Below are 13,312 nucleotides of genomic sequence, written 5' to 3'. Positions count from 1 at the left end.
GCTGCTCTGTTTTGTGGCTGGCTTGCTTGCTTTTCTCTTGCTTCATACAAGTCACAAGAAATAACAGACAGGAATTATTCATGACAATGTAGGGACAAAACCCCTGCCTACAGAACTACAACGAGAGCGTGGTAACAGTTTCAGCACCAGATACTTCAAAACATGCATTAATACAGTAAGCACTGTGCCCCTATTTTACCAAGGTCCTGCATCAGCAAAAAGGGGATGGCTTATGGACAGGTTGCCTGATGCAATCACCCGACGTTCTTGCTCAGTGACGTGCACCCCAGATCAGGCTATCCCAGTCACTTTGGAGCCTGGATATGAAATAAAGACAATAGAATCCACGTCACTGGAGTGTTTGGACCCTGAGATCTAGGAATTGCAATTTTGCTGACAAAAATTACTGGACATTCCAATAATTTCCCAGGTCAGAAGGTCCAAAACACAAGGAGGAGCTTGCTTATCTTCAAGGATTTTGACTCCACCAGAACTGTATAAAAAAGCGATGGAAACAGATAAAAAAAATAAGCTGGTTTTTCCATTTGGCCTGAATTACCAACACTCAGGTGTCTACCAGCCACGCTCTCTCCCTGCACTGCTGGGACCTGCTAGGGATCTTCTGCATCCAGCCGTTCATCTGGTGTCCTTATCTACATCCAGGTTGTATACCAGCTCTGTTATTGCTAAAAGATAATGATAGGAGGCTTGATTCCAGGCTTGACCCAGGGTTTAATGTGTGTTCACTCTAATTCCCTGATAAAATATTTGTCTTTCATTTTCCTGAGTCATCTTGTATTTGCATAGAATTTTTAGTTTCTCGTGTTTTCACTTTTGTCAGTTTCACTTGTTTGTAAATAAATAGCCTTTATTTTTATATAATAATTGGCTTGTGTCCTTGCTTGTCAGTTCCCGGAGCAACGGAACTTGGAGTCATATATTTAAGAGGAGGGATTTTAGAACTATTGATAATAAAACCACCACCATTACGCACTTTTACCCTTCCCACTCTTATAGTGCAGGCAAAGCTGTATACAGTAGCTAGATCCGCCTACAATAATACATAATTGCCATTGAGGATTATTAGCGAAAAGGATTTGACCTGTGGATTTTCATATTTTAGGCTAAAGGTATGACAGTATTGACTCAAGCACTTGCATGCATGCCTAATACTACTCACCACAGGCCCAGAACCTCTGTCCACTCACTCACCTTCTCAGTCTGATTAAGCAAGAAGTGATGGAAATGAGGGTCATCCTTCACGGGCTGAAATCAGAAAAGAAAACAAAAAGAAAATCCTCTACTAAAATGACACCAGATATTTCCTGTCTTTCTAAGCTGATTTTGTGTATGACCTAAAATAACTTTTTTCTTCCCCTTCACTACCCATATAAAGATTAAGCACTACAGTGGCTTTCTGTGAATGATAGTAAAAGTAGAATGCAAACTTTTTCATGGTCACCTCGTCAAGGTCGTTTCTTAAAACTGGCCACTAAATGTCTTTGTAAGAATAATTGGTAAACCCTTCCGCTGGGGCTGAAAAAAAATTTCAATAGCACATAAGCACAAGCTGGCCAAGCAAAATGATTCTCTACCTGGTAAAGCAAAATGGCAACTGTGGAACTATCAACTTAGTACACTTCTAAGGTCCCACTCAGTGCCTTTCTGGCACAGTCAGTCCTTTTATGAGGACCTGTTTCTTGTACCTCAGTTACAGATGGTTGCCACTTAAAGGAAGACATGGTTCCAGTTGTTAGCTTCTTCACTGTGCTAGATTCTGGGATTAGGGAATCCTGAGAACAGAAAGATAATTATTATAGCTGGACTATTAAAAGGACTAATAGTAAAAGGACAACAGATGTGGCACAATTAGACAGGAAAGCAATCAAATATTGATTTTTTTTTAAATTCCAAAAGCTTCCCTTCTCTGAATTTGGGCAGCAGTTTCTTATTATTTCCTGATACTCTGTCTCTGTTTCCTACCCCCAAGGGCACAGAAATATAAACATTATGTCCTAGGATTTGAGCAGGATGAGATTATGCTGCATATTGCTAAACAGGAATTTATTTTATATGCATAAAAGTTTTTATATATCTATATTCTTTTTTATTTTCAGAACTTGATCTGCAAGTGATCCTTGAGGCAACTATGAAGTTTACAATTTCTGGCACAAATTAAAGACATTTTGAACATTATTGAAGTCTATGTTTGGGTTAACTGGGGCTTTTTCAGGTAATCTGAAACAAGTGGGGAAAGCGTATGGAGTAAGGCTTATGAAATTTTTTCAAACTTCTAACCATCTCTGCGTTTGCGCTTATGTGTGCAGCTGTGTTATTTCTCCCTCTCTCCGTACTGGAGGGGTGAGGAATGGCAATTTAAAGGGAACAGTTCTCAAAAGATTCCATTGGCTTGGAAACAATAATAACATGAAACCAAGTGAGATAAGGGGAAAAACTGGTTTTACCCGCTAATTTTCTTTCCTTGAATCCTCTAGATCAGTCCAGACCCAAATAGATTATGCCCACCAACCAGCAATGGTCAATGATTTGCGAGCCTTACCCTATAAAACAGAATCCATGTGGCAGCTACTCACCAATATTTCTGCCACAAAGCAAAGGGGGGGGGGGGGGGGGGGGGGGGGGGAGAAACACATCCCCAAACCTCTTCCAGAGTGGAGAAATCAGGGTGCTCAAAAGAAACAAATCACACATTTGAGTAAACCTCAAAAGACTGCCAAGAACTATTCCTTCTCCAGTACACTAACACAACAGAATCCAAACTACTATACAGTAGGAGTCTGGACTGGTCTGAAGCACTCAAGAAAAAAAAATTAGCAGATAAAACTAAATTTTCCCTTACTTATCATACCCCAGAGTAGTCTAAAACCAACAGGATGTAACAAAGCACCCCTCAATCAAGGTGGGATTTTTAAGTCCCTGCTCTAAGCACTCCCACACCAAAAGCTGCATCTTTTCAGGCCTGTAGTACTTAGAGAAGTATGTAAGGCAGACTACATTGCAGCTTTCAAAATTTTGACTGGAGAGACAGCATGCAACTCTGCTCAAGAAGATGCTATCCTTCAGGTTGAGCGAGCCTTGAGGGTCCTCAAAAGGTATGAACCCTAGAGAATATAAGCAGAAGAAAACTGTCTCAAAGCCAGTGTGCAACGATAGTTTTCAAAGCAGCCTCTCTTTGATTTGGCCCTCCAAACTGGACCAACACAGCAATCTCTAAGTATTGGATGAGGTCTCTATGCACATCCAATAGGCAGAGAAATCAGTACTCCTTCTCACACTGTTCTTGTAAAAAGAAAGGCAACAACCGTAACAGGAAAAATTCAAGCTACCTTTGGCAGAAAGAAACAGGTTGAACAAAAAACAAAGATATTTACCTGTAGCAGGTATTCTCCGAGGACAGCAGGCTGATTGTACTCACATGTGGGTCGACATCTGTGTCGGCCCAGGAAACGGCAAATTTTTCACCAGCAAAATTAAAAAGTTTTGCCAGAGCCTTCTGGCGCGCAAACCGCGTATGACTTCCAGCCCGTCGCGTAAGCATGCCTCCTCAGTTTAATCAAAAAGCATATAAACAAACAAACAAACAACAACTCCAAAGAGGAGGTGGGCGGGTTTGGGGGAACAATCAGCTTGCTGTCCTCAGAGAATACCTGCTACATGTAAGTATCTTCGCTTTCTCCGAGGACAAGCAGGCTGCTTGTTCTCCCATGTGGGGTATCCCTAGCAACCAGGCTCACTTAAAACAATGAACATTGGTCAACTGGGCCTCGCAACGGTGAGGACATAAGACTGATGTGAAACCATAAACTGGTTCGAGAAAAGTTCAGGATGGTTTCCCTGGGCAGCCTTCTTCCCATGATTCAGGAGAACAATTGGCTATGCTCTCTGGACTTAAAGGATGCTTACACACACACACATCTCGATATTTCCAGCTCACAGGAAGTATCTTCGATTTTGGCTGGGAACTCAGCACTTTTAGTACCGTGTATTGCCTTTTTTTGGTCTGGCTTCTGCGCCCAGAGTGTTTACAAAGTGTCTGGCAGTAGTAGCAGCGTCGCTACGCAGACTGGGAGTGCATGTATTCCCTTATCGCGACGATTGGCTGGTGAAGAGCACCTCGGAGGCAGGCGCTCTATGGTCCATGCAAACGACTATTCAGGTGCTAGAGCTACTGGGTTTCGTGATCAATTACTCCAAGTCCCATCTCACCCCAATACAGAAGTTGGAATTCATTGGGGCTCTGTTGAACACAAAGACAGCTCGAGCTTATCTTCCCGACGCAAGGACAGACAACCTTCTGTCCCTGGTGTCCATGGTTCGAGCGTCTCAACAGATCACGGCTCAGCAGATGTTGAGAATTCTGGGGCACATGGCCTCCACAGTTCATGTAACTCCCATGGCACGTCTACATATAAGATCAGCTCAATGGACCCTAGCTTCCCAGTGGTATCAAGGTGCAGGGGATCTAGAGGATGCAATCCAACTGCCCTCCTGTTCGGAATTCTCTTCAGTGGTGGATGATCGATCCAATTTGATCTTGGGATGTCCATTCCAAATTCCCCAGCCACAAAAAGTGCTGACAACGGATGCATCCCTCCTGGGGTGGGGAGCTCATGTAGATGGACTTCACACTCAAGGAGCCTGGTCTTTTCAGGAAAAAGATCTTCAGATCAACCTCCTGGAACTGCGAGCGATCTGGAATGCTCTAAAGGCTTTCAGAGATCGGCTGTCCAACCAAATCATTTTAATTCAGACAGACAATCAGGTTGCTATTTATTACACCAACAAGCAGGGGGGCACTGGATCTCACACTCTATGTCAGGAAGCCATCCAGATGTCGCTTTGGGCGCACCATCATGGCATGTTTCTGCAAGCCACTTATCTGGCAGGCGTAAACAACAGTCTGGCCGACAGATTGAGCAGGATAATGCAACCTCACGAGTGGTCACTGAACATGGGAGTAGCCCGTAAGATTTTCCGAAAATGGGGCACCCCCTCAGTGGATCTTTTTGCCACTCAGATCAATCACAAGGCCTCTCAGTTCTGTTCCAGGCTTCAGGCCCACGAAAGACTAGCATCAAATGCCTTTCTTCTACATTGAGGAACAGGCCTTCTGTATGTGTATCCTCCCATACCTCTAGTAGGGAAGACTTTGCTGAAACTCAAGCAAGACCGCGGAACCATGATTCTGATTGCGCCCTCTTGGCCCTATCAGATTTGGTTCCCTCTTCTTCTGGAGTTGTCCTCCGAAAAACCGTGGAGATTGGACTGTTTTCTGACCCTCATCACCCAGAAAGAAGGGACGCTTCTACATTCCAACCTCCAGTCTCTGGCTCTCAAGGCCTGGATGTTGAGAGCTTAGAAATTGCCTCTTTAGGTCTTTCAGAGGGTGTCTCCTGAGTCTTGCTTGTATCCAGAAAAGATTCCACAAAAAAGTGTGACTCTTTCAAGGGGAGGAGGTTTGCCATCTGGTGTGACAGCAAGGCCCTAGATCCTTTTTCTTGTCCTACATGGGCCCTGCTTTAATACCTTCTACACTTAAGAGTCTGGTCTCAAGACCAACTCCGTAAGAGTTCACCTTAGTGCGATTAGTGCTTATCATTGCGGTGTAGAGGGTAAGCCTATCTGGAAAGCCTTTAGTAGTTCGCTTCATGAGATGTTTGCTTTTGCAAAGCCCCCAGTCAAACCTCCACCAGTGTCAAGGGATCGCAATGTCGTTCTCACCCAGCTTATGAAAGCTCCTTTTGAGCCACTGAATTTCTGCCATCTGAAGTACACTCCTGCTTCTCGGCAGCCTGCCCAGGCTCAGCCCCAGCACGCTCGTTCTCGTCAACAGCGTGCATCTAAGGCCCATTCTGCTCCCCAGCAAAAGCAAGGGACGGGCTTTTGACTGGCTCCAGTTCAGCATAGCCTCAATAAAAGTGTCCGTACCAGACGACTTGCCGGTTGGAGTGAGGTTGATATTTTTTCACCAAAGGTGGCCTCTTTTAACCTCCGACCGGTGGGTTCTTCAAATAGTCCGGTTAGGATACACCCTCAATCTGGAATCCAAACCTCCCAATTGCCCACCAGGAGCACATTCATACAGTTCCCAGCACAAACAGGTACTTGGAGAGGAACTCTCCACCCTTCTAAAGGCTCAAGCAGTCAAACCCGTTCCACCAGGGGAAGAAGGGCTGGGATTCTATTCCAGGTACTTCCTTGGGCAGAAAAAGACAGGGGGGATGCGTCCCATCCTAGACCTAAGGGGCATGATTCAACAAATAAAAAACAATTATTTAAAAATTGATTGTATTATCTTAACATTTCTTTATTGAGAGCTATAAATGTGATGTAACTGTACATGTTCTGATGAAATTTTACATGTGATGTTTTATGATTTTAATGATTATAAATATTTGTCTTATAGATGACTAGTAAAAAAGGCCCGTTTCTGACACAAATGAAACGGGCGCTAGCAAGGTTTTCCTCGGAGTGTGTATGTTTGGGAGAGTGTATGTGAGAGTGACTGTTTGAGAGTCAGAGTGAAAGTGTGAGTGTGTGTGTGAGAGAGAGAGTGAGTCTGGGTGTGAGTGTGTTTGTGAGAGAGTGTGTGTGTGAGAATGAGAGTGTGTGCAAGTGTGTATGTGAGACACAGTGTGAGAGAGTGTGTGTGTGAGACACAGATTCTCTGTGAGAGTGAGTGTATGAGACCAAGCGAGTGTGTGAGTGACTGTGTGGCACATAGAGAGTGAATGTGATACAGTGTGAGACAGAGTGTGTGAGAGTGAGAGTCAGAAAGACACTGTATATGAGAGAGAGAGTGTGAGCCCTGCCCTCCCAATCCATGCCCATCTGTCCCCTGCCCCCTCCATTCATCCTTTTCTAGCAATTCCCCTCTCTACCTGAGCCCTGCCCTCCCAATCCATGCCCATCCATGCTCCTCTGTCACCTGCCCCCTCCATTCATCCCTATCCAGCAATTCCCCTCTCTCCCTGAGCCCTGCCCTGCAATCCATATCCATCCATGCCCATCTGTCCCCTCCATTCATCCCTATCCAGCAATTCCCCTCTCTCCCTGAGCCCTGCCCTCCCAATCCATGCCCATCCATGCTCCTCTGTCACCTGCCCCCTCCATTCATCCCTTTCCAGCAATTCCCCTCTCTCCCTGAGCCCTGCCCTCCCAATCCATGCTCCTCTGTCCCCTGCCGCCTCCATTCAACCTTTTCCAGCAAGTCCCCTCTCTCCCTTCCATGACCCCCCTCGCATCCATGCTCCTCTCTCTCCCATGTCCCAGCCTGGCCCGCCCTCTTCTCCCCCCCCCCTTCGCATCCATGCCCCCCCCTTCGCATCCATGCTGTCGTTTCTCCCCTGCCCTCCCGCTCCCATTGTTCAACTTTACTGGCCACCCTCTTCTCTCCCCCCAACTTTTTATTTTTTTTTCCTTCTTTTTAAATTTACCTCCGTGGCGGTTCCGGCAGCGAAGCGTCAGGGAAGGAGGCGGCGCTCCCGTCGTCTAGCCTTCCCTTCGCTGTGTTCCGCCTTCTTCTGACGTCATCCTTGTCGTCAGAAGAAGGCGGAACACAGCGAAGGGAAGGCTAGAGACGTCTGGAGCGCTGCCTCCTTCCCTGACGCTGCGCTGCCGGAATTGTTTGGGTTTTTTTTCCGCCCTCGACGTCATGACGTTTGACGCGAGGGCGGGGCAGAGACGGCTGGCTGGCTTGAAGGCTTCACACCATGAATCCACGAACCCTTCAGCCTGGGAGTGACGTCAGATGGCTTCAGAACGTTGTCCTCAGAACGTTGAGGGTGCGTTTTATTATATTAGATATCATGTAATTTTTTTACATGTTTTTTAGAATTTTTAAATGATTGTTTTATATATGTTGAATCAATTTTTAAATAATTGTTTTTTTATTTGTTGAATCATGCTTATGACATTGTTATTATGTATGGCTATATATTTTTTTTATACTTGTGTTTTGTTTTCATAGTTTGTACCCCTGACGCACCCTGAGGGCGAAACGTGGCCACGTCGGGTATTGTTCCAATAAATACATTTGATTCCACTGCTTTGTTGTTTTTTATATACTCATGTATGGCATTACATTGCCACTGAGCCAGTGGGTCAACCCCAATTTAATAGGCTTCTACAGATAAGGCTAAATTCTATATGATTAAGTGTGAACACAGTTCTCGGTGGCCTAAAAGCATGGTGTGACAAAACAGTGGATTTTTTTAAGCCTCTAAAACTGTATTAATTATTTCTTGAAGTATATTTCTCTAGTTTGGTCAGCTGGTGGTGCATGTTTATGTTTAAAGTTGTTACAGAGAACTGACTGTTCCTTCTTTAGTTAACACAGATAAGAGGCAACCTGCAGAGATGTGCCAGCTACTTGTTCTGGGCTCTGGTTGGCCCAGGAGTTCAATTCATCTAGGATGTACCGTTTTGTTTTTTCCTCCAGTTTTACCCAGGGAGAAAAAAAAAAAAAGATCTATTTGCTGAGGCCCTGTGAATAGTTATATTTGATAACCTGTGAGCAGCTATATGCCCTGATCTCTCCAGGTAATATTTAGATAGTAAACTAATGTTTAGATAGTGTTACAATTGATCCATATTTCAGTTATCTGTTATTGTTTTGATGATTGCACCTTTTCTGTTCATTGTTCTAATTTTTCATGACAACAAACATTTTTAGTTTATTGCCTCTGCTTGTCTGGACTAAGAATCCTGGTGGTTTGTGTGTTGGGTTTGTGAGTGCTTTCTAGAACTGTGGGACCACTGGGAGTGTGGCCCCAGTAACCTAGAAATCACTGGGGATAAGTTGAGAGCAGGATACTCGTCCAGAGGCAGTTGGGACCCAGTCAGTGGGAGGAGAGTGCTAGTGTAGCGCACAAGCAGCAGGTGCAGGGGATAGGCCCTCTAAGTGGCTGCAGGGTAGCCCCAGGTGGGTGGCTAGGCGTTTTGTGACACATGGAATAAATCACAAGGATATATCCACTCCACTGCTTTAAAAGCACAAACCTTGTCATCCTTGGGTGGTCGTCCTCGTTTCCGAGGGCTTTGATTGTTCACTCCTTTCAGCAGGGACTTTGACCCTCTGTCTGCTTTAGTGGAAATGGTCCTCTTCTTCCCATCGCCAATGTACTTCTTCGCTTTGCCTTCAGATTTACGTTTCTCAGCAGCGGACCCCTGCTTACCTCTCTCCTCACTGGAATTGCGCCGATTCTTCTCTTCTGTGGAATTGTGGGAAGAGCCCTGGGATGAATAGAGAAAGGAATAAACATGTATAATAGAGGCTGGGAGAAAACATTCAGACCTGGCATGTCATTCAAGTTTTACATACAGGTTGAGGAGGTCCTGTAACCAAACTCAGTGTTAAAGAAGACATGGTAGTAATTTGAAGATGTACACAACACCTAAGCACGCTATAAACTTAAAAAGCTGTGTGGTCAAAACTTTAAAATTTGAGAGGGAGAGGGAAGAAGACAGCATCTGTAAAGGATAATTTCATAACTGAAAATTTGAGGTGGCTTAACATGCAGCTATAATGAAGTACTTGCATAGAAGACAATTCTTTTTTTTTTTTTTTACTCCAGTATATTCTAAGGCAGTTTGGCTTTAAAAGATCTCAATGCACTGCTGGGTGATTTTTTATTTTTTTACTGAGGCAGAGCAGTAATATCACCAGTCCTCATCTTAATGTCAGAACTGGGGGTTAGTTAACATTGCTGATTGCTCTGTTGTTCTTGGTACAAAATGGATGCCTCATTTTCCAACAAAAAATCTGCTGTTTTGAATTTTGTTTGATTTATCAAAAACTTTAAAAACTACTTCTTTGGCCTGGAGGGGTCATGCAAAGCGGTGTCCAGAATAAAAGCCAAACACGGATACTTCTTTATGTTGATTTAGCTGTCCACAATTCTGGATAAGAAATAATTTGACAAAGTAATGAAGACTGAATGCTTATGTTTTGAAGTCAAAACATAAATCAAACAAACCATGGATGTGTGTAGTCAAGTCTGGTCCAAAACTCGCTTTCCTCAGCAACGTTGCCTCAAAGTTACTTCACCACCATTCTTCCATTTTACTCCCTCTTAAGATGCAGACACCTGTACACCAGCCTCCATAAAGTTTCACTGAATCTAGTAGCCAGCCCCAAACCCTAGGAGCCAGTGGCTGAAACCTCTTATTTCTCCTTCAAACAACCAATGTTGTCCACAGTAAAATTCAAGTGGTGGTGGTGAAGACATGAGAAGGGAACTCCTATGAGATCAGCAACAGCTCCTTTAGAAACTGATTTTCTATGGCTCTTTTCCTATTCTGTGTCAGTAGGCAACAGTTTTAGTAAATCAGTCCCTTAAAAGGCACTACTGCACATCACTGACTGTTGGATTTCTCCTATCCACTTGATAGATGAAGCAAAGAGGTAATTTCCTCTTTCACACAGCATGAAATGAGTCCCTACCCCCAGTCTTCACCCAATCTCTCATATATATATATACCTCCTGCCCCCCATCCTTTACCTAGTCTCTCTTATACCTCTTGCCCTTCCCCTCCGTCTCTCATATATACCTCCTGTCCTGTCCTGTCCTGGCTTGACCCAGTCTATCATACCTCCTGCCTCCCTAGGCTTCACTCAGTCTCTCATATACCTCCTGTCCACCCCCCCAAGGCTTCACCTATTCTCTCTCTCATATACCTCTTGCCCCCCCCCCAGGCTTCACCTATTCTCTCTCTCGTATACCTCTTGCCCCCCCCCCCCCCCAGGCTTCACCCAGTCTCTTATAACTCCTGTCTCCCTCCAAGCTTCAACCAGTCTCTCTGTCATATACTTCCTGTCCCCCCCCCCCCAAGCTTCACCCAATCTCTGTCTCATATACCACCTGCCCCCCCCAGGCTTCACCCACAGTCTCTCTCTCTCTCACACTTCCTGTTCCCCTCCCCCCAAGGCTTCACCTAGTCTCTCTCATATACCTCCTTCTCTTCATCTAACCTCCCTCTCTTGAAGTCTGCCACCTATTCCTCTCACTTGGCTGACTGCAGCCACAGAAAAAACACATCCGTTTCCTACCAGCCTGCTGCATTCAGCTCTCTGAAAATGTGAGCCGAGCAGCGGAGACGTTCAAGCTGGTCAGCCTCGAAACTGCGAGATTTCCCAAACGTCTTTCACTGTGCCATTTAAGTTTCCAGAGAGCCAAAACACAGTGGGGAAGTGGGAAACATGTTTCATGTAAGAGCACAACACAAACCACAAGAAATCCAAGGCACCGTGGTGAAATTTTTAGGGGCCATGGCGACCTGCACCTGGGGTTTGTCGAGATCTCCCTGTACACAAATTTTTTTTTAACTGATTCCTAAAACTACATGTATTCTCCATTAATCTCAACTTTATTTGTAATCTATTCTATTCTGTAGTGGATGCCACAGAAAAAAACCTAGTCCATCCCTCCATCAAATGTAACTTCCTGACTGATGTAATGTGCAGAACACAAATCCCGTCCAAAGGGATGTTAAAAAGGATCCCTAACAACTTGGGAAATTTCCCTAATTAACTAAAAGCAACAGAACAACTTATGAAAAAGCAAAGAGAGGCACCTTAACTTTTTCCTAAAGGTTCCTGTCTGAATTTTAACAGTAAGCTGGTCTCCAATGGTGGCACAGTGATAGGAAAACCCTTACCTCTAAAATGGAGAACTTGTGTCTTACCTAATAATTCTTTCCATTAGTCCTTCACACTATTCTAGAACCTGTGGGTAGCTGTGCCCATCGACTAACAGGATGTGGTTATAAGCTGTGTAGGCTCTGCAGCTCTTCAGTATACCTTAGACATGGAGTGTGGAAAAAGAGGACTAAAACACAATCACTTTGAACCACCACCACCATTTGAACATAAGTACTATACAACAGCCACCCCCACCCCAAAAGCAGACCTCCTCAATAAAAACCAAGAGGAGGCACTGAGGAGAAAATCCACAGCAGGATTATTCAAACTTCTTACCAGGAAATCAAAGAAAACATATGGGAGGGCTTCTGGAAAAGTGTGAAGGACTAATGGAAAGAAAATTATCTAAGTTATAATTTTTCCTTCCATAGCGTCCTTCCCAATATTCCAGAGCCTGTGGGATGTCCTACAGCTATCCCCACTAAGGGCAGGACCAATGCACTGACATCTGTAGCACCAAAGAACCAAATGCTGCATCGGAACAAGCCATGACATCCACTCTGTAATGACTAGCAAAGGTATGGAGGGACGACCAAGTCGTGGTCTTACAGATATCTTCTGGTGAAAACTGCAACTCATCCCAAAAGGTTGCCATACGCCTGGTCGAATGTGCCTTTAAAAGGAGCCAGCGGCTGCTTGCCTGCAAGGAGGTAGGCCGAACAGATGGCCTCCTTCAACCATCTGGCAATAGTGGACTTTGACATAGTAAAGCCCTGCTTCTGTTTGCTTAACAGGACAAAGCTCCCGTCCGATTAATAGCCTTCAAATACCGAAGCACATGGCTCACATCCAAGAGTTTCAAACAAGAATACTGAGCCCCACAGTCATCTCTGTGAAAGGAAGGGAGTTCCACTGACTGATTCACGTGAAACGAAGATACCAGGTTCAGATGAAAGGAAGCAAATGCCCTGATCGAAACCCCTGCCTGTGTAAATCTAAGAAAAAGGGTCTCAACAGAAAAGGGCATGAAGTTCAGAAAACCAATGCATGGAGGCACCTGTAAGATCCTTTAGGGAGGTGTTCAATGGCTCAAATGGCGCTTTTGGGTGCATGGAGTACCAAGTGAGATTCCACTCCAGACTGATGGGACAAAAGGAAAGCCACAGACACTCCAGCCCTTTTAAAAATGACACCATGTCCAGGTGTGACACCAAAGAGGAATGTTGTCAATGGCCTCTGAAGCATGCCAGTGCTGCCACCTGAACCTTCAGTGTCCCCAGTGCCAAACCTTTTTCAAGGCCAGATTGGAAAAAGGCCAACATGTGTGCCACTAAAGCTGTGAAAGAGGAAATGACTGCCAAAAATTCTCCAGACCGTGGCATAAGCTAAAGAGGTAGAATTTCTAGCTTGCAACAAAGTAGTAATGACTGAATCAGAATATCTCTCGAGTATTAAACACATCCTCTCAACTGAGTTGTAAGACCAAAGGGAGACAAATTTTCCATCAGCATCAGCCCCAATCCTGAGGAAGAAGCGGTTGGCTGTCCAGAATACGAACCAGGTCTGTGTACCATGGCCTCCTTGGCCAAGCTGGGGCTACTAAACAACAGGTGTAGGCCAATTTGACTGAGAACTCGGCCCATCATAGGC

At 44.8% G+C, this 13,312-nt stretch overlaps 1 protein-coding gene across 6 annotated transcripts in view; it reads right to left on the bottom strand.

The window, feature by feature from the left end:
• The window catches only part of GLYR1 (glyoxylate reductase 1 homolog), a 100,657-nt gene that overhangs the window by 43,784 nt on the left and 43,561 nt on the right, over positions 1–13,312 (bottom strand). For 5 of the 6 annotated variants that reach the window (XM_030213301.1, XM_030213302.1, XM_030213304.1 and 2 more), the window contains 3 exons: positions 9,022–9,255; positions 1,707–1,793; positions 1,213–1,266 (listed from right to left, as the gene is read on the bottom strand). In XM_030213301.1, the coding sequence (XP_030069161.1) occupies positions 1,213–1,266; positions 1,707–1,793; positions 9,022–9,255 (375 nt within the window). The remainder of the gene's footprint in view (positions 1–1,212; positions 1,267–1,706; positions 1,794–9,021; positions 9,256–13,312) is intronic. The other variant, XM_030213303.1, reaches the window with a different exon arrangement.

The sequence above is a fragment of the Microcaecilia unicolor genome, chromosome 8 (genome assembly GCF_901765095.1).
Source record: "Microcaecilia unicolor chromosome 8, aMicUni1.1, whole genome shotgun sequence".
Taxonomy (NCBI): Eukaryota; Metazoa; Chordata; class Amphibia; order Gymnophiona; family Siphonopidae; genus Microcaecilia; species Microcaecilia unicolor.
The sequence above is the reverse complement of the archived record's forward strand: the minus strand, read 5'-3'. Positions and strand labels throughout refer to the sequence as shown.